Source organism: Ylistrum balloti, unplaced genomic scaffold, assembly GCF_031769215.1.
Source record: "Ylistrum balloti isolate Yb309-2 unplaced genomic scaffold, AGI_CSIRO_Ybal_v1 Utg369668, whole genome shotgun sequence".
NCBI classification, from domain to species: Eukaryota; Metazoa; Mollusca; class Bivalvia; order Pectinida; family Pectinidae; genus Ylistrum; species Ylistrum balloti.
Genome location: NW_026781915.1, coordinates 3,060,643 through 3,082,522, shown reverse-complemented (window position 1 = coordinate 3,082,522; position 21,880 = coordinate 3,060,643). Strand labels below are relative to the sequence as shown.

Genomic DNA, 21,880 nt, shown 5'->3' with positions numbered 1-21,880 from the left:
TCTGAAATCTCTTGTAACAATGTCATTTTATCTAATTAAAATATTTCTCCTTAGAAAGGTTTCGTATATTTATCAATATTTATATGAATATATATATATACACACACCTGAATGTGTGTACTTTTAGAAATCTGTTATGAAAACAATCTAAAACTTTAATGAAGAAATAGTATTTTAGAGCGATACATGAAATATGATATATAAAACTTTCCCCCCCCCCCACCCCCAAACACATTTTCTCTACCATGTTTCTCCTAGGACAGGTAGTTTTAACTAGTGTACCTGTCTGTATTTATATACTGGGATGAGTAAAACACAATGTGATATAATATTTAAAGATTAAAAGATAAATAAACATCAACATGAAAGCTAGGAGATTTATTTGATAAATGTCATGATTAGTTAAGTAAATACATGTACATAGTATACAATCAGATTAAAACATATCTTAATATACGCTCCTGTTCCTTACTACATGCATGTATATGTACACTCTGTCTACATGCTGATCTTGTTTTGTAAACTTCACTCTATTAATGTTAAAAAAGCATGGTGTAATTCACTGAACTGAAGCAAAGATTTGAATCAGATTTAATAATTATCAAATTTAATAATTTTACATTTTGTGAATATACAGTAGATTTACCTGTTACCTTAAGATGTCTTTTTTATGTGTAAATTATTTCATATTTACATATTGCAAGAAGAAAAGTAATCAAAATTTCCCCACTTTTTGTATTTTGTCATCTAAGACATGTTATCATCCAAAACTTTCTCATTTCATATTTAACAAGAGATCCCAAAGGGTTCTTAATGCCCATCATGTTTGATCTTTGTTTGTTCTTAAAACTTTGATCTTTTCCCTTCTTTTCTCTGTTAACTATTTTGTCTTACTGATCTAGCATTTAACAATCTTTCATGTCAAAAGCCATACATGTCAGCCATTTATCAAAAACATCTAGAGATCAGTGGAGGCTTACAAATGAAGTCGGATTAAAATCCATCTTGTACTTCTCAAGAAAAAGCAATAACAAAATTTCATTGTCGAAATCCAAGATGTTCCCCGATCATACTGTATTGGTACTGAAAGTTGCAACAGACACAACCAAGATTATAGGGAAACCCACATATACCTGTTTCAAGTTTCTGAATTATTCTTTCAGTACATCTCAAAAAATTGCAATAACCATCTCCAACTGTCAAAATCCAAGAAATTCACTTGTATGGCAATTGGTTTTCCCAATCAATATCAAAATAGAATGGTACAACAAGCAACCAAGGAAAACTTATTCATCAAGTTTGAGAAATATCCTTCAAGCGCTTCTTAAAAAAAGAAGGATAACTTAGATTGTCAAAAGCCAAGATAACAATCCACTGGTCATTTTGTTTTTACCCAATCACACTCTAAACTTGTACATGTACAACGACATATCCAGTTTCAGAAAAATCCTTTCAATACTTTTTAAGAAATAGCAATAACAATCTCAAATGTCAAAATCAAAGATGGCTACCTAGTAGTCATTTTATTTTTAATATCAGACTCAAATTTAGATGAGCACAACAAGGGACCAGGAGGATGAAATAGGAGAAATATCCTTTTAGTAGATCTTAATAGTGATAAAAAGGATTAATTACTGACAGACAACAGACCATAGACGAGGTGATTTGAACAACCCATCACCCAATCAAAAGTTGCCAGGTATAGATACAAACAGGCAATAACAATTCATAATGTAAAGTTTGAAGAGCATATAATGTTTTTCAGCACTTGTATAATTGACCAGCCAGGAACTATATCTAGAAACATTAAAAAAATATCCTGCTCTCCCCATCTCTATATATATATATATATATCAATGCTAATGTTAAATGATTCTTATGTAAATAATATCAATTTCAAAAAGGCACAGTATTTGCACATGCAGTGATTTAAGTCAAAACAAAAAACAACAATGCTTGGAGACAGAAAATTAATATCTGATTTGCAATATTGGTTGCATCATAAAGGACAACATAAATGCATGCTATATTTTCTCAAAACTTCAAAATCTAAATGTACTGTTACAAGTTCATTCTATCTCTGGCAAGTGTCAGACTGGCAATGACCCTGAACAACATGTATATCACACAAGCAATAGGTAATCAGTATCATTATACACATGGTAAACTCATGCATTTTGAGCCTGTTATTTCTAATAATAATAATTTCTATAAATTCCTCTATTGTTAATAATTGATTGATTGAACTAGTATACATGTACATAGACTATATACTACAAAATACTATACAGTAACATACTGTAGTGTCACTTCATCAGATATCTCACTTATAAATATTAGTTAGTATCTACAATAAATGTACATAGAAAATAAAGTAATATAACAGTAAAAGGCAAGTTAGATATAATGAGTAATATTCTGTAGGTAGATAATCCTGTATCTAGTAACGTGAAATAAAAAAAAATACATTAACATTATATAGTTTTATATCTAAATCAGGTTTCATTTTGTGTAGTATAATAATTAATATCATTTGGTTTACGTAGAAGGCAAAAAAAGATTAAACATAACATGGGAATTAAATACTACAAATTACCAATCACCACCAATAATAATAATAATAAATACAAACAACCCCTTAAATCGAACACAGCTGTGATCTTCACAAAATGGTTATGTATATAAAAACAGAGTTATTGCTTCACAAAAATTCATTCCTTGTTTCAAGAAAAATAGCATATATCAAAATATGATAAGAATAATACAAAAAATCAATGTAGTTAAAGTTTTGAAACATTTCAATTTAATCGATTCTGCAATACACAAAATACATTGTGAGAAAATATACATATTAAAATGTGAATATAAAACTCTAATTAAGCTCAATTTGTATTTAAAATTTAAGATAGTATTATGCGAGTATTATATGACAAGAATTAATATCAGGCAGAGTTAGAGTTGACAACTGTATCATATTTGGAGGTAGTCTTATGTCATTGTAGGTCTCCTCCACCTTGTATGAATGGTTCCGACATTCTAACAACATTTGTATATCTGTCTTGCATCAACAGTTTAAGATCAATATACTGATAAAACATTTTGGAATATAACTTCTTTTGTATTTTGTGATAAAACAAATGGTTCAAGGCAATTTTATGCCAATGAAATGTTGTCATGCTAAATCTCCTGCAATTGAGAAACCCAGAGGAGAGAGACCTTCCAAAAAAAAAAAGAATATCTAGTAGTAGGTTACCCTAGCATTGTTAATATCAAACTAGCAAACGGGTATTAATCAAATCTCTACTGATAACTATGAAACAAATTTAACCTACTCAGTTTTCCATTATTTATTTTACTGTTACATGTATTATGATGTCACACATTCAAAAATAATATAACTCAATTGATAATAGAATCTACAAGACATCTTCTGATTTCCCTGTCTTGTGCCACTGGACTCATTTGAGTTTTCTTTTTTTTCTTTTTCTTTTTTTGATTACTTTATAAACTAACAAGTATTTTAATAAAGTTTGAATTTTTAATCACTTAACCTGTTAAATGTATGACCTTGAAGCAGGTAGTATACCCTAACATGCATATGGTTCCCTACATTGCTTTAGAGATGAACTCTTTCAAAATACAAAATAAAACCTACCTGAAGTAATCACCTGTCTGTAGCAACTACCTATTTTTTTATCAAATCTTTACCACTCCCTCTTTATATCAAATCTTTACCACTCCCTCTTTATATCAAATCTTTACCACTCCCTCTTTATATCAAATCTTTACCACTCCCTCTTTATATCAAATCTTTACTTCTGCCTATATTGTGTTCATAATACCTCAAATAAACAACCTTTGTTGTTTTACTCCTTTTTTCATTTTCATTTTATTGTGAGATTATTCTTAATTTTTATTTATAATTCATATTTTGAGATATTCCTTACATTTTTCATCAATAATCCATATATGGAGATATTTCTTAAATTTTTCATTTGTAATCCATATATGGAGATACTTCAGACATTTTTCATTTAAAATCAATATTTGGAGATATTCTTTATTTGGATTGATGAGTTGATCCATTGCATTTTGAATATTCACCAACCTGATCAAATTATTTGTTATTTCAACATGTTCATCTTTCTCATCCAACCACAGAGAGCATCTAACTTTTCCCGTTTGCTTTTCTTGCTATTGCACCAGGGTTGTCATGATGTATCTAAATCTAGTGTTTCTCTTATGCTATATATAATCATGTTTTTTTGCTAAAAACTTCCCTTTATGTCGCTTGGGACCCCTCAGCAGTGAAATAGCAAATTGTTTTGAGCAGTAAAATAGAAAATTGTTTTGAAAAACAGGTACACTATTCATTATGTAAGTATAATTTGACATGCCATATAAATTTTAAATGTTTACTTATGCATGGATTTGAAAAAAAAAACTGACACCCATACACACCCTCCCTCCAACCCATCAATGTAATCTGTATCAAGTATTAGATGTACCTACATGAAATTTTTTAATGAACAGATTTTTATTTATTTATTAAAACAAAAAGTACAATTTGCATCAAAAAGTTTCATTCTTTACACACAAATTTCATAAACAATTTAAGTTATGTATGGAAAACCCTATAGTCTCAAAGGATCAATGACTCACTCGACTTAATTTTTAAGTTTAATAAAGAAGGTTGTAGGTTTTTCACAATAATAAACAATGTCTCTAAGGCCTCTACAGTCCTTACAAGATGTGTATACCCTCGTTATAAAATAAGCTCTCAGTGGCGAGTTAGTCACTCTCTCTTTACCTTTATATTTCTACACTATATAAGATATGTTTTTAAATGTGTATATTTGATGGATGAGAAAATCTGACAGATTATCTACAGCCAATATAGGCTGTCCCAATACCAAACTTACCAAAAGGATAACATTCTGTCATAACCTCATACTCTCCAATCTTAATGTTGTGTCTACCAAACATTTTTGTAAGGTACAGAATTGTGTATGCAGCCAATTCAAACTCTGGACTGGTTCCAAGAAATATACTGCTCATTTTCTTGACGCCCCCAACATCCTCCTCCTCATCATCAACCATCTCAAACTGGAGGGTGATCAGACGAAAGGATTCATCATTAGTGTCCTGTAAGAAAGATGGCATACTTTGTACTAAAGACATACAAGTGAATATCACCTTTCAATATAAATTCAGAAAAAGAGTCGAGCCAAATAGTGAATTACACTGCATCATAAAGTTGTTTTGTCCTAATAGGACTCGTCAATGATGCCAACTGCCTAAACTTTGAAACCTAGGAAGCAATTAAGGAAAGACAAAATTGATGAAAAATTTAGATAGGGAGGTGCACTAACTCCACAATTCAATCAATCTTATAAACTTAATTTATGTGAAAATTTTATAACAACATCAAGTATATGTGTATATTCTGGACCATACAACTATTTGAATGAATTATTAAGTATAATACAAGTTACAGTAAACCTCCAAGACTGAAAGTCAAGCAATGCCTACCACCTGCAATCTCAAAGATTGTAAAAAAAGGCACACAAATAGAATAGCATCTTTAAATGTCAATTTATAAATAGATACAGCAGAGGAAATAATCAAGCAGCATCTTACAGCTAATAACTCCTACTAATAACTTTAATACTGTATATAAAATTAAAATTACAAGTCATACTGCTTAAAGACTACAACATAATAACTTCTTTCCCCCTCCCCCACCCCCGTCCCCCTCCCTCTCTTTCTTTGTTAAGGAAACCTAAGACCAAATACGTAATATATTATACAGTAAATGTAATGAAAATTTGAAAACCGGAACACGACCCATATATACACAGCTGGTATTTGTTATTAAATAAGTCTACATGAATCAGTCCTATTTTACTGAAAATTTGATGTATGTAGCATAATCGTTGAGAACTACCTCTATAATTTCAATTATCCTGCGACTACAAAAATACATGAATATTATTAAGTGGAACAACATGGCAGTCATTCCTCTCAGATAACCATATGTGATGCCTGCATTCTGACCTGTTTACTCTGTCACACTGATTACAATGACTTTGACTTGTGACACAGGCATACCCCATTTACTGAAAAGATGTCACTATAGTAGAATGTACCAGGTGAGGAAAGATACAAAAGTCAGACCAGGCTTTATATCTACAATAGATGATGATACTCAGTCTTTCTCTTACCTGAGGTTTCTGAGCTTATGAGGTTACTTTTGGAAAAAAACAACTCCAAGTATGTTCTTGTCAGAAGGGATACATAACTGATAAACCAAAACCAACCCTGTTATAAACTCAGCTAGGGAGAAGTGCTCTCTGGCTCATTAGGTGGACCATCAGACCAGTGAACAGGTGGTCAAAGGTATACCTAGCAAATGCATAAAGGAATGATAATCTCATTTATCATAACATGTTTACTAATTTGGTACAAAAAAAGGAGACACAGCATCTTTTATATCTGCCTTGCATATTGATTTTTTACCGTTTTAAATCCAAAATATCCATGGTAATCGACTCGACCAGCTTTCTCCTCCAGATAAAACTGTAACCAGTTGTGTAAACCAACAATTTTACCATCCTTTGCCTCGCCGACAAACACATGCTCAAAGCTGCTGGAATCTAAGTCCCTGTGGGATAAACATGAATAGAGACATTTTACTTATCAACCAGGTTTAGTATTAACTATCTTTTTTGTTATCCTCTAAGCCTGTATTTTGACTTGAAGCAAAAGCAAACTATTACCCGTGTAAAGTAAGCCATTTCTGATGTTGTTTCTGCATTGAGATGCCAACAACACACACATTACTTGGTGTTATTACCTAAGTAGACTGATGAACATAATTATGCATTTACAGTCAAACCCACTAGAACATGCAACATCAGTCTAATAGGACATATATTCAAAACGTTATGGATGTTTTTAATGAATGAGGGTGAAAAAAATGAGCAGGGGCTCAAATAGATGTACTTATACATATACATAGCCATCAATCATCATTGACATGCGCTGAAAACCATTATGTTATCATAGTATGGTTTACTGTATCTGTTATGTGGTTACCAGTTAAAATACAAACAGGTTAGCAGTTTACACTGTATACTTGTATCAGTTCCTACCTATCTCCCTTGGTCCTTCTGTAAAGGCTAAACCAAAGTTTGTACAACATCTTCATGAAGTTGAAATCAAACTCAAGACCTCTTTCTGCCATCACAGCATCAGGAGTATAAAATTCGTCTGACAGAAAATCTTTAGAGATCAGCCAAGCCCGAGCTTTCTGCATCACTTCTGTTTTCATCACAGCCTCTATGAACCGACGGTTTTCCTTGACTTCTTCAGGGGTCACTTGTTCTGCTTCACCACACTCCAATGTGTAGTTGTTTAATAGGTCACGAAAAGCTGCAGGAAGTCAAACATAACATTGTTATAGCTAAACAACATCGGTTATCTAATGGAATAATCATACTGTGTGTTGCTAAAGCCATCCTCAACACTCCATGGGTTGCAATCACATTTGCTCTCTGCAACCCTGGAACATGGCATAACAAAATTGAAGGCATAAGCAAAGTAATTTGATTGGTTCCAGAAGAAGAGAAAAACCATTCACCCCACTTCATAGCCATTACAATATGCCGTTATATAACCTCGAGATTCGTTTGATGTACATCAAAGGATCAGACTAGTCTTTTCGTTTTGTCCACAAAGGGTCACACATGGAACTTTCAAGTTTGCCTTGACATGATCCTGGGGTGCAGAGTGCAAAAGTGATGGGCCTGTAGTATCGCGGATGTACTAAATCTGTGCATGTCCCCACTAGGCCAATTTGGTGCTGTTTGGTATAAATTTTTAAGAAACAGGAAAGTATATAATTAGTTTGTAAATTGATTTTATTGGATCAATGTAGTATGACAATATTTAATCTGAACATATAGTTTCATCAACAATGTGTAATGATATGTGTTATATTCATTCATTTCTGTGAAAAATAACACTGAAATTCAAACTTTTTTAAGACCATGTTAAGGTTGTGTGTACCGGTAAGTGTACAAGGTTTTATTGATTAATTAACACTGAAACTCAAACTTGTTCAAGATATTACGATTGTTGTATATAAGTATACCAGATTTTGTGGATCAAACAACATTGAAACTCAAGCATGTCCTGCATATCATGCTGTAAGTAAGTGTACATGGTTTGATTGACCAAACAACCCTAAAACTGAAATGATAAATATATTTTGACGCTTTATCAGTGTATAAAGTTTGATAAGAATCTCTCAAGGAATGAAGATGCTATGATTTTCTAAAAATAGTAACAGTGACCTTGATCTATGCAAAACAACCCTGAAACTCCAGCTTGTCAAAGATATTATGATACTTAATGGATGTGTAAAGTTTGATGAGAATCCCTCAAGGGACAAAACAAAAGCAAAACTTTGGTGTTAGGTATGTACACAGACAGATGGAGGTGAAAACTATAGTTTCCCTATGCCAACCCCCTCCTTCCAAGTTTCACTGGTAGGGGACAAAAGAAGTATCACTTTAAAAAGGGTTCCATCGCAAAAGTTGACACAACATATATCACTAAAAAAAAAGATAGAGAATGCTTATTAGCACTAATGACAATCAGGTGTACAGGTGTTAACAAGGGTATCTTTTCAGCTTGCTCATTCCACCTAGTGCTTTTGGAGTAAGGTCTGATTGTTAATTTCAAGCACAGATAAAAAATTCATAAATATGGCCAAGCAATCTATAGAACCTTTGATATAAGGATGATATTTCCTTTATGATGCTTTTTTACATGTTTGCCTCATCTTGGGAAGAAAATTGGTGAATCAGGAAGGAAATTTTCGGGAATAAAATGCAAATTTTGGGAAATAGGCTTAAATATGAAATAATTATCAGCCCCAAAAAAGCCCTAAGTCCTGGTTCCATATGGTTTTAGGAGATTTTTCTTGGTTTTGTTTTGTGCCACACAGAGTAGATATAGAATGATATACATACATGTACTTACTCTGGTATGTCTCCATAGAAAATATCTTTTCCTCATTGAAATAATCAAACAGCGACTGTCTTGAAACATCTCTTTGATTACGAGTACTAGCCCTCCCTGTAGGATAAGAACTGATTATCAGGCTTCAATGTTATGATAAAACAACTAACTGATAATGATGCTATCACCATTAATCAACATTATACAATGAAGTTCTTAATCATAAGAGATCTCAGAGGGACAGAAATAAATAAAAAAAAAGATCAAAGGATGTCTTATATTATAAGTTCATGATATAATTCAAATTATACAATAACGTTCTTTATCATAAGAGATCGCAGAGGGACAGAAATAAATAAAAAAAGATCAAAGGATGTCTTATATTATAAGTTCATGATATAATTCAAATTATACAATAACGTTATTCATCATAAGAGAACGCAGAGGAACAGAAATAAATTATAAAATGATCAAAGGATGTCTTACATTATGATAAGTCTATTATTGGAAAGGAATAGAATTTTACTGACAGGCAATTACAGAGAGCCTATTTACATGTATATTGTTTCTGTCATATGTGATGAATAACACTGATTTGGTTGAACCCACAGAGATACAGCTGTATAGAAATATACTATTTATGCATTTAAATCTTTCAGCTGAAAGTTTCCTTCAAAAAAATCATCCAGAGAGCAAAAAGATCTCTACATCTCTCCTTTACTTTGCTATACATGTATGTAGTTTCAAAATACAGAAGTCTACAGCAAAAAAAAAAGCCAATATTATATGAACTTCTACACAGAAATGATTTTTTTTACATACAAAAGATGTATGCTAAGATTAACTCAGTATGAACACTAGTATAACTACTTCTTCAATAATTATACAAAATAGGGTATTGTATCACTAATGGAAAGAAGCAGTGAAAAATTCCTTCTCATGTTGGTTTGAACTGGCAACCTCTGGCTACCAACCAGACAACCTACATCCACCAGATAGCTAAACCTAGAAAGACAAACTATGTCCTCAACTTTCTCACCACTCACTCTTGCATTAAGTGTTTAAATGCTAAAGACAACCAAAACAACCCATATTCTATTGCCCTTTCATCATTTCCTACATGTTGACTATGAAGTCATCAATGGCACCAAAATCTGACAGGTAACAGAAAGGAAAATAAAAAACATCCTGACCAGTCAGGGATTTGAACCAACAACATTCCTTTTGCTAATTAAGGTAAATGTTCAAACAAAAAGGGAAAAAAATATGGAAATGTTTCAGACCTGACAACTTTTCTAAAACTAAAGGGTTTAGATACATATATTCACACCAAAGACGAGTTCATTTTGCACCTTGTAAATACACTTCAAAATCTTCTCCATGGTAACACTTTTGGTTATCACAGGCCCATAAGTCATTGAAGACTTCTTCCACATCCTGGACAAGCTCTTGTGGAACTTCACTGAAAATTTTTTTAAAAAATCTTGTATCACTTATCATGATCTAAATCAATGACACACAAACAATTGTAGAATTTACATTTTTATGCTAATTAATAATAAGTAATTGCATGTATTAACATATATATACAGATATTTAAGCAATAAACTATATCCAGATGGTAGTATACAGTCACTATGAATACAATGCTAACAACAGATAAATAATTATGTCACCCTTTTAGAATGGACTAATGATCTATGGGCAAATGCAACACTGCATGTAGATATTGCATAATGAAATGAAATGAAAGGAATGAAATCTATTTACAGATTAAGTATGATTTAAATTGCACATGTGGCATACAGGTTATTGCTAACTTCAGTGACCTCAGTCCTCCAGCAGTGTCTTTACCACATGCAATCGCAAAGGATCTTACAAAAGTGATCTGAAGGAAGCAAAGGACCATTTAACCAACAAATCCATATCTAATGTTGATGTTATCCCAATGTTTCACAATCTCTCAAATATGAATTTAAAGTAAATTTCCATTGTAAAACTGGAAAGTCACAGAAAGATCTATCTTGTGATAAAAATCTATTTCTGTCAAAATCCAAGATGGCCACCTGTTGGCCATGTTGTTTTACGAATTGGTTCCAAAATCAGACAATGCACAACTAGGGATCAAGGGATCACATGAATGTGAAAATGATCCATCTGGTAATTCTCAAGAAATAGCTGTTACAAGAATTGCTTCAAGACAGACAGATGGGTGATGGATCACAAACAAAGGGCAAATGGCACATAATGAAAAAAAGAAATAGATAGGATTAAACAAGCATTGTGCATTTCATGGTTGTGGCGATGATTCTATGCTTCTACTTGAAGCTATTAAGAGACTCCACAGATACCATATCCAGAGTGGTGTGGTAAGTGAAAAAAAGTGAGAGTGATGAGAGGAGGGGTAGAAGTGAACAGAGGTCTCATGTACAATAAGTGGGTCTATAGCAATAAGTTGGTTGTGTATCTTAATGAGCATGGTCATTATGACGGTGTTCCTATTGTTTTTCAAGTGGCTCAAGAACAAGATGCTTTAACATGTCAGTCACACAAGACATGTAATGATGTCTGTTTTTTAAATTTAGTTTTTAAATGATGGTGAAAGGATGTCTAGCATTTGATTCAACTCAGATGTGATGTTATTTATGTGTCCGTGTCAGCTCATGTTGTGTGTCAAAGAGACCCCCAAATGATTTTGCTTTTAGAATGTAAGAGGCTTTAAGACGTTACTAGAACAGGTGACTGCAGATAAAAGCACACATTTACCAGGATGGAATTACCATTCCACAGGAATTCTCCCAATGAGCAAGTTAGTTCAAGTCAATATGGAGTGTTTGAGAGTCTGAGGGACAATTAATAACTGTGATACATTATACAATTGTCTGGAAAGAGTCTAGATTTAAAAGAGACAGAGTAGTGGGCCAAACATGTTGCACACTGCTTCATGGACACAACCAGATACCTCCCTGTCTAGAACAATTCATTGGTTTTTGCTATGAAGAAAAGATGAAACCAAACTTGAAAGTATTTCCATATAAACAATAATTTTCTATTTCAAAAGAAAGCAATGAGGCACCTTGTGCAATGCCTTAGAAGAGTCATTTAGTTTAGATGCAGATATGCAGGTTGCTAATAATAAGATCATGAGAGAGAGTAATGGGTTGTTTCACAGCTTCTCTTTGATCGAAATCTGTAATGACAATCTAAAATATTATATTTATCCAAGTGATTTAAAATATTTGATAAAGTAGTATGCTTGAGTATTTTGCAGCAAATGCATGAGAGAGAAGTTGATAGTTGCTAGGCGATTTCAAAAATGATCTCCTTAATGAAAGAATTGACATTTGCTTACCGCCAATCAGTTGCATCGACATGATACTGGAAACAAAGATGCAGATTATTGAAACAATTTTAAATGGACTGGAGTCTTAAAAGAAATCAATAACTACACGCTTCAATAAGCTCATAAGATTAGGTTTACGTGTAGAACTGTTCGTTTATCATATGCTGTTACTTAAGTGTTTTCTCTAAGTTGTTTTGTACACATGTTACAAGTGCCACGCCTCTCCCGTTCAATGGGAATCATAACTTTGATCGATATAACGGCATTTGTTATCCTTACCTATGTTTAGCCATGATAACTAAGGAGTTTGTCCACGTCACCCGCTCCCTCAGAAAAACAACCTCACGCTGATAATTGTGTCAAATTTGAGGGGTCGGCCGCCTCTCGCTGTTCCAATGCAAGTAGTCAAAATCCCCCTAGGCAGTGCAAAAGTTGTCCGAGATGTTCCAAACGAATACCGTAGCAGACGCTTTTAGATGCGTTAGTACGGATACGCTCATTGGCCTATACAACCGTTCGATGATTTATCATCCAATCAAAATTTACGTTTTATTAGTGTTTAATTCACCTTGCAGCATGGCTACCTATAGATACTTGTCACAAGAAGTTCTGTCTGGTTTTGATCGGTATAAGGTAAATCATCAGAAGAGTTACATTTTTCGGTACTGATTTTAAGGAAATAAGGCAAAGTTAATTTTTTGTCATACATTTTGATGGTTTTAAAAGGTGTTTATGCACTAAACTCAAACGATACATGCTGAGCAACCTTTGGGCTCTCCACAATACTGCATCACGATGATGACATGTACAGTACAGCTTCATATATAAACACCGAAGGAATATGAATACGACTCCATTTACTGCGACCAGAACCATATAAATGTACCAATATAGCACCAGTCATAACCATTGTTGTATATTTCGTTTAGCAGCTGACGAATTTTAAAGTTTATCAGAATATGAAGGTTTAGAAAAATTTTGCAGTACTATTGTATTATCATTAGATTTTGATTTCAATATTAGACTATTCTTTCTGGTTTTACTTTAAGAGACCAACTCGCATCTCAAGAAGAAGAGACATTTTGTACACTGATATTAGTTTATAGATCATTTGTGTGACAGGTTTCAACAATACAAAGGAATATGATAGACTTCTAGTAGTATTGTGATAGAGACAATTTCCCTTAAGATAGATAAGTAGAGAGATAGACTCATTAAGCCAGGCCTAGGGCTTTTGTGTTCATTTCCTTGCAGAGACACACTTCTCCTCTCAAGTTATAATTGTACTAGCTGTACATGAACAGGTTGGGCATATGAGTAAACATCCTGTATAATGTTATCCATGTAGTGGTATAATGTGGTCCTGGTAGTGGTATGTGATCCCTGTAAAGGATTTGATATGATCCCAGTGGTAGTATAATGTGGTCATGAGTAGTGGTATAATGTGATCCTGGTAGTGGTATAATAGAGTCCATGTATTTGTATAATGTGGTCCCTGTAGTGGTATAATGTGGTCCCTATAGTAGTATATTGTGATTCCTGAAATGGGGAAATAGTATTCCAGCCTTCACATTCATAACTTTACATTTTGATTCTAGTTATACAGAATACAAAAATACTAATGTACATCGCTCTTAATGTTCAGCTAAATAGAAGTATAATAATAGAATTGTTCAAAATTGTTCATTATTGCATGCTTTGATACTTAATATTGTAACAACACTATGTAAACAAACGTGTAATACCGGGTATATTCACCCCTGGAAACAAAAAGATTGAAAGAAAATGACAGGTAATTGTTTCAGATATATGTAACAGTTACCTGCATCTCAGGTTTTTGTAAAATGAAAAAAGGTGATAATAAAAAAAAAATGAGTTGAGATCAATTTAAACATGTATATACATTGTATTATGTTCGTAATGATATTCTCTCTATTTTTTGTCATTGTTATCATTCGTTTTAGATGCCTCTGTGCATTCTTCATATAAACATGTAATACATCTCAGAGATTACAATTTTTCTTTGGCATGCAGTGGTCCATGTGAAAAGTGTACATTGTCAGTAACAATAACAGATACTTTATCTGATGTGATATCATAATTTTAAGGGCAGAATACAAAACTTTTTCTGTATTTTGTCTACCTGTGCATATAAGGGACACTGCACTGAATTCCTTCTATTCATTTCAATGTGTGCTTCTTTCCCAAAAATCCTTCACAACAGGTATTCTGGAACTCCAGTTTGCCATTTTTAATTCAGGAAGGTCTATAAGTCAATGAAAGCAAGCGTTACATAATTGTTTTGGAACAATATATATATCTACCACAGTACAGTTGCTCATAATTATCATATCAACCAGCCTGGAACCAATTGTTCAGTGGATGGTTATACGAACATATTTACTTCTATAGTTTATTCCATGGTGCATTATTAGAATCCACTGAATAGATTTAAAAAAATAGATATAATCATTTTGTAGTTGCATTAAACGAGTTGATGGGTGAAGTTTGGATATGATGCATGGCAAAGGGATGTAACTGTTGCTGACAAAATACTGCTTTCACCAATTTTATTGTTGAACTTCCAAGATGATTTAGTTATATAATGCTAATCACCAATTTTAGAACCACCAAACAAGTCAAAACATCAAACATCACATGATCTGTCTATTTGGGAAATGCTACTGAACTAGGTATTGGAATGGTGATGAGGGAGAGAGGGATGGATGGTGGTGTCTCTGTCTGAAAGTATGCAGACATTCTGTAAAACAAACATTAGCTGATAGGTGTAGAGTCTAATGTATGCATATTTATAATGGTCTGTGATTTATCTACATGGTTAAATGTCCGGACATTACTGTTTTATATGTATATTATCACTGTACTGTTGATATTCTGATTTGTCTCTTGTAGAAATAGATATACCAGACTACCATTTCATTGTTACAACACAGGACTCAAATAAAACTTCTTGTATCTTGTATGTATCATGTCAGCTATTAACTTTTTTCATCAGTTGTCACACATGATCAAGCCTATAAATCCTGACATCTTTAAAACCCAATAACCAATTATAAAATCTCATTTGTTGCCAGCAGGAATATTTATATTGTACTGGCACATAAAGTTTTTGGTTATTCATTCAAGGCATATCTATTTTTTTCTTGTGATGTTATAGTTTAAAATGTATATACAATCAAGCAGTGTAACCATATTTCCTTTCCTTTCACAGTATAGTTCCATTGATACCAGTCCTGTCAGCAAATATATCACTCATCCTTTCTGGGACAAGCTTGTTCAGGTAATTCAAATGGGTTTATTGACAAAAGAAAGTTATAAATATTGTGGATTTGTTTTAGGCCTTTCATGGATAATATCCATGATACTTGTTAGGGAAACAGTGAACAACTTTGATGCATTTTCTGTTAAAGTTTATACTGTTCATGACATAAAATACTCTCCTTGATAAATTACAAAATACTGATGTATTTATCTGAAAATGTTAAATGAGATGAACTTGAAGGTTTTCTGAATAAATTCCAGTTATCTCATTACATGGTAGGATGCAGTACAATTGAATGATAATGGCCAATGGGGCCTCAGATTGACTGATCTTTTTGACTTTTTTAAATTGATGAAAAATAACCTGCAGTTCCAGAAGGAATTGTCAGTGATATCAACTCTTTGATGCATTATCAGTGCTACAACTCAGCATAGAATATATAATATACCATTATAAATGTTGAAAATATACATCTTTCTGTTTCTTACCACAGTTGTATCCAAGATGGCTTGCACCCAATGTTCTTACTCTGGCTGGATTTTCTCTCCTCGTTGTGTCTTTTGTGGTGCTGACTATCATTGATCCTCACTTCTTCGAAGCCAGCCCTGACCAGCCAGGGGTGCCTAATTGGGTGTGGCTGCTGTGCAGCTTCAATGTATTTTGGTCTCATACATTAGGTAAGTAAGAATAAACACCAATGACACTGGGCTTTACTATTGTCATTTAGGAGATTGTTTACTACATTAGGTTTTTGACATTATTCTGTGATTTTTTTAAGTGGTAAATAGGTAGAATTTCAGATTTAATTAAAAGTCAAACAAATTAACACTTTGCACATCTGGTTGTGGGATCTTCTTTCATGAATAATTCAATCATGTTATATACAGATGTCATTGTAGAATGTTGTGTTTTAGATGGTACTGATGGAAAGCAAGCAAGGAGGACAAGAAGTAGCTCTCCTCTGGGCGAGTTGTTTGACCATGGACTGGACAGTTGGGCTACACTGTTTTTCCCCATAAACATGTATTCTATCTACGGACGTGGAGAATTCGGGGTGAACGTGTTCAGGGTTTATCTTGTCATGATTGGTATCATGTTCTGTTTTATTCTGTCCCATTGGGAGAAGTACAACACTGGTATCCTGTTTCTACCTTGGGGCTATGATCTCAGTCAAATAGTGAGTAAAGTCTCTATGATCTGGTTGTATTATACCAAAACAATACTATAAAGTTTCTTTTGCAATGACTTAAAGATTAATAGAATCTTCCACTACCTTGAGGGTGTGAAAGAGAAATCTCCAACCCTTGGGTGATATTCTTGGTTGTCTAACCCAAGGCTATGCCGAGGGTTAGACAACCAAGAATATCACCCCGAGGGTTGGAGATTTCTCTGTTACACCCTCAAGGTACGGGATGATTATCTCTCTCCCATCATACTTTTTCTCAGAGAGCCTTAGCTTCAGTGATAATCAGCTTGTAAACAAACAGGTAAAAATACTGTTCATATGTAGCAGACGACGTGTGTAGAAGTAGTTCCAATTCACTTCAGGTGCACGCGCTATCTGTCATACCTTAGGGGTTGACAGAGAACTCGTACCCTAGGGGTTGACAGAGAAACCTTTAACAAGTAAAAGGGGTGACAAGCCTGTGAATGATGGGAGGAAATTTTATCAATAAATCATGTATTTCAGTGTTAAGAATCAATGGCTATACCATATCATTGTAATAGGTTTTGTATGACTTAATTACTGGAGTAATTATTGATATTTACCTCAGACAATACCGACATATCAATTTGCTACACATGTACATGGTAGTGTTTTGGTTGGGTTTTTTTTACCAAAAAACTGGAATTAAATTATAGATGTTATATTTCTGTAGTTTAAAAATAATGTAGATAGACAGATGAGGAGATATCAAAAAGTTGTACAGGAAGAGCAAGATATTGTGACTTTTAATGCTTTAGTTTGTCAACATTGTCCCATTCCAAATCCACACACTTGTTGCATTTAGTTTTCCAGTCATTTTGACTGATTTGTAGAACTCTGCATTTTGATCACCTAACCAGTCCTCCATCGCATTGCTCATCAGTAGGTTAGAACAATGGTTTACATTAATTGTTGTTCCATGGGGCAGATGGTCAATGTAAATCCCTCTTTTACTGTCCCAAAATCTGGTCATCATAATCTTCTTGGTGAACTTTGTGGCTTTGAACTTCCATGTCTACGGACATGTGGCTTGTTTCCATTTCATCAATCCCTGTTTACTCTCCAGACTGTTATAACAAAGCTAGGGTTCATTACCGGTTACAACCCTGAAATGAAAATCATCTGGGTTGGCATTAAAAAGAGATAGCATTGCTCCACTGATGGTGACACTCCATTGCTTGTGTTAGCCAAAAGCATTCCTTTGACCCATCATAAAGAGTGGTACAGTAGATTCCATTACTAGTTTGTGTAATATCAATTTTTCAGCACTAGTACTGGTTGATGGCCATCCTGATTGCATGCACCCTCAGGCTGTCTTGGTCACTCTTAAATTCCTTCACCTAGCATTTTAATAGTTGCAGTAGGAGGGGAAGACGCCCCCTAAACAGCAGTCATCACCTTTCATACTGTTTGGCAGATTGACTCTCCAGGACTGGAACCTTTATCACCATTCTATACTCAGTTTTGTCTATTTTACCAACAATTTGTTAGAGAGATATGATATCTCTCCAACAAATTGTTGACAATAAACAATTGCTGCCAGCAAAAAGGTCATACATGAAACCAGTAGCTAAGACAAGGTTGTATGTTATGCGTTGCTCACGTTTACAATCAAACAGAAAAAAAAGTGTGTGAGGATCAAAACATTGTGATTTCCCCTTTGTCTTTTAGACACTAAGAATAACAAATGTCACAGTATCCGCTTTTCAAGAAAAGATTGAAGTCATATTATCTTTTAAATCTGTGATCTGATAAAAATATGTTTGTTTTTCATCGCAGTACTTATAATCTTGAAAGCACATACCAGATATTTTCTTCACTTCTGTTAAGAAAGATAACTTTCCTTTCTCAGGGAATGACTTTGCTGTTCCTAATAGCTTACTTTGGAGGGCATGAGATGTGGCAATTCAAACTCCCTTTTACAGACTTGCTTTGTGCAGAGGGTTTAGAAATAGCTATGCACTGTAAGTATTTATCTGTCCAGCTGCTGATTGGATAAGGATTATAAATAGATAAATGTTACTCCATCACTAACCTTGTCTTGTCTACAGCATGTTTTGCATGTTGTTCATTCTATAACTACAAAATTCAGAACAAATTATTTCTGCCTAAAAGAATTCAGTGATTTTGGCGAAGTTCAATGAACTAAGAGCAATGATGTTATTCTCTTTACCCTTCTCCTGTATTTCCAATTTTTTTTTTACCTTATATGTATTTGTTGTTTAAGGTGGATAATATAGGTGAAGAAGAAATAATAAATATTACAGACCAACTTTAAGTACATCAGATATATACCATGGAAATATGTTTTTCATTTCTCTATCATTTTGAAATTGAGTAATGAAATATGTTTTAACTGTCATATTAATTAGATTACTTTTTTTTTCAGTAGGAACTTTCCTTTTGACTGTCCCACCAACCTTATGGAATATATATGTGTGAGTATTCATGATAAAGAATTATAAGAGAAACTGTTTCGATTAATCTGAAGATTAATCATTTTTGATGACTCACTAGGTGTTTTTCATCAGAATCAGACAGTCTTTAAGGTGGAGTATTACATGGCATGACATTGGATCTTACACTTTCTATACTGTAAATCTAGCAGAAAACACACTTGCTCACTTATTTGATGATACTGGAGGGGATCACATGATAGATTAGTAATCCTGCTTCCATACTCTCTAGTTTGTTGCTTAATTTTACGTATAACACTGTTCGGTTATATTATAATGTTAAACTGTCTGCATCTAGTAATATTTTTTTCCTTTAAGTAAAATCTGCTAAAAACTGATTAGTAAATTACAACCAATTCAACCAGAAATAAAAAGTTTTAAATCTTTAGACTACAGAGATCACAACTATCAAATAAAAGGTTGGGCCGTACAGCTCCTGTAGGACCTGTTGTTTATGTTATTTGTTTTTGTATGTGTGGCCATCACTGCTTCCTTGCATCCATGATTATATAAGCTATTCTTTCACTTCACATATCAGGAGGTGTATACATCTATACCTCTTTGTCATCATTGTGTTCAATGTATATTGAACAAATGAACAATCCTTGAGCATTTCCCTAAACAAGTCGTTGTTTATGTTCCACTTTTTCCTATATTCCTTTGTCCTTGCCTTCATATTTCCGAAATGGTATGTGTTCTAAAATCATTGATGCGGTTATTTGTAGTGAATCTGGTATTTATAGACAGTATTGTGTATTTCTTATTTCCAGTGCACACCGTGATGGGACAGGAAAGAACAGAACACTGTGGGAGGCCATGCGTCCCTTGGTGGGAACTTTAGTACTCTTTTGTCTCATGATCATCTGGGCGAAGTACTCCAGCTGTCAAATTATTGAACAGCAACCTCGTCTTTTTTACTTCTGCACTGGAACCTTATTTTCCAATATAGCTGTAAGTCTTTAAAGTAAACATCTTCATTTTTTATTTTCCTAAGTGCATCACATTTGGATTAGATTGTAAGTCAATCTGCTAAAAATTTGATTTAAATATGCATTTGCTCTACTAAATGTGGTTTTTAATGGGTAAAATATTATATGATCCCATATTCTCAAAACTCACACTTGCAATGGACTACAGCAAATCATAGTGGAAAGATACAAGTTTCATGAAAAGAACTAATTCCCATTATGTGAATGAATAGTATTTTCCTGACAGAAATTATGATGATGGACAATTTTTCAATTTCAGTGTCGACTCATCATTAGTCAGATGAGTGATACTCGCTGTGAGTTGCTGAACTGGATGCTATATCCACTGGCAGGTATAGTGTGTGGAGTCATGCTAATACAGCCAGGTCATGTAGAAGTCCCAATACTCTGGGCATTCACAATTTTTACCACAGTGGCTCATATCCATTTTGGTATCTGTGTGGTAAGTTATAAAAATGAAAATGTTTTCAAATGTAAAAGGCGGTAGTTTTAGATCCAAAGATATCAGATCAATCGCTATTTGCATGCTATTTGTATAAATGTAGGAATTACTTGAACTAAAAACCTGTCTATAGCCATTACAGGAACATTTAGGTGAAATTTGTGATCAAAAATTTGATTCTAAATGACTGTAAATAACCATGCCTTATATATATCTTTGAGTGGAGCTCTTCAGAAAAGAAGGTTAAGTGAAGAATCATAAATCCTTAATGTGAAATGAATATAATCAAGTTTTTGTTGAGAAGATACATTCAAAGATGTAATATATGTTGTCATTATCCTATGGACAACATGCTATTGAAATGAAATTGCAAATGGAAAAGTTTTCACATGTGCCTTAAAGGAGATAAAATTAGATGATTATCGTACTTGTCCAAAGTTAACACCAAAACTTACTTGAGGAAAAGGAAATTCTCTTTATTCAGACAGCAACCTTTAACATAATCAATTTGTCTAGTTGGCTTGGAGACAAAGATTCAAACGTTGATTAGATATCCTCACCTCACAGCCGAAAAAGTGATTTCATTACCATCTCTCTTATTGCAAATATGACTTCATTTGATGAATGTGACAGTGTAGTCATCAAAAATCTCACATAAATTTTCTTACTAGTTATTTTCAATACAAATTATTAACATAAAAAAATATTCTAACATAAATATTCAAACATTTTCATTGACATACTCCCTAGCTGATGATTATAAGTCAAATTTCAAAAATTCTGGTAAAGATTGAATATATTTCCAGCATATGCTAGATGTATTACAAAAATTACACTATATTGAGTTTTGATATGATATCTTTTGTAGGTTAAAGAGATGTGTGAACACTTCAACATTTCTGCTTTTACCATTAAGAAAAAAGACTAAGAGGATGGATAAAATCTTACTGTTCAGCATTAAGGATGTACCCATTCCTATGCCCATGAAGACAGGATGAGGCTTGTAATATTTAACGAAAGAAACTTTTAAAAGTAATTCACTACAGAACAAAACAAATTTGCATAATGCTTTATTAAGGTTAACTCTTCATTCTCTTTAACAGGTCTGTTAGTAATTTGCAAATTGTGTTACA

General features: G+C 33.3%; 2 protein-coding genes across 2 annotated transcripts; one reads left to right on the top strand and one right to left on the bottom strand.

The window, feature by feature from the left end:
• Nucleotides 1-363: 363 nt before the first annotated feature.
• LOC132560550 (poly(U)-specific endoribonuclease-B-like) lies at nucleotides 364-12,773 on the bottom strand. The gene is made up of 6 exons (XM_060225218.1): nucleotides 12,650-12,773; nucleotides 10,380-10,489; nucleotides 9,049-9,144; nucleotides 7,155-7,434; nucleotides 6,520-6,664; nucleotides 364-5,145 (listed from the first exon to the last, which is right to left on the bottom strand). The coding sequence occupies exons 1-6, from the start codon at nucleotides 12,661-12,663 to the stop codon at nucleotides 4,882-4,884; spliced, it is 909 nt and encodes a 302-aa protein (XP_060081201.1). The 5' UTR covers nucleotides 12,664-12,773; the 3' UTR covers nucleotides 364-4,881.
• Nucleotides 12,774-12,946: 173 nt separating this feature from the next.
• LOC132560540 (ethanolaminephosphotransferase 1-like) lies at nucleotides 12,947-21,675 on the top strand. The gene is made up of 9 exons (XM_060225209.1): nucleotides 12,947-13,003; nucleotides 15,603-15,671; nucleotides 16,147-16,330; nucleotides 16,568-16,830; nucleotides 18,713-18,824; nucleotides 19,250-19,298; nucleotides 20,087-20,267; nucleotides 20,565-20,747; nucleotides 21,616-21,675. The coding sequence occupies exons 1-9, from the start codon at nucleotides 12,947-12,949 to the stop codon at nucleotides 21,673-21,675; spliced, it is 1,158 nt and encodes a 385-aa protein (XP_060081192.1).
• Nucleotides 21,676-21,880: the final 205 nt, after the last annotated feature.

Excerpts from the sequence above, each read along its gene's own strand:
- LOC132560550 (XM_060225218.1), bottom strand. Across the intron at positions 9,145-10,379 it reads TTTTGAAGTGTATTTACAAG|GGAGGGCTAGTACTCGTAAT; the intron begins GTGCAAAATGAA and ends CTTATCCTACAG. Across the intron at positions 6,665-7,154 it reads AGAAGGACCAAGGGAGATAG|GGACTTAGATTCCAGCAGCT; the intron begins GTAGGAACTGAT and ends TTTATCCCACAG.
- LOC132560540 (XM_060225209.1), top strand. The coding sequence starts at position 12,947 with ATGGCTACCTATAGATACTTGTCACAAGAAGTTCTGTCTGGTTTTGAT. Across the intron at positions 19,299-20,086 it reads ACCTTATGGAATATATATGT|TGCACACCGTGATGGGACAG; the intron begins GTGAGTATTCAT and ends TCTTATTTCCAG. Across the intron at positions 20,748-21,615 it reads TCCATTTTGGTATCTGTGTG|GTTAAAGAGATGTGTGAACA; the intron begins GTAAGTTATAAA and ends TATCTTTTGTAG.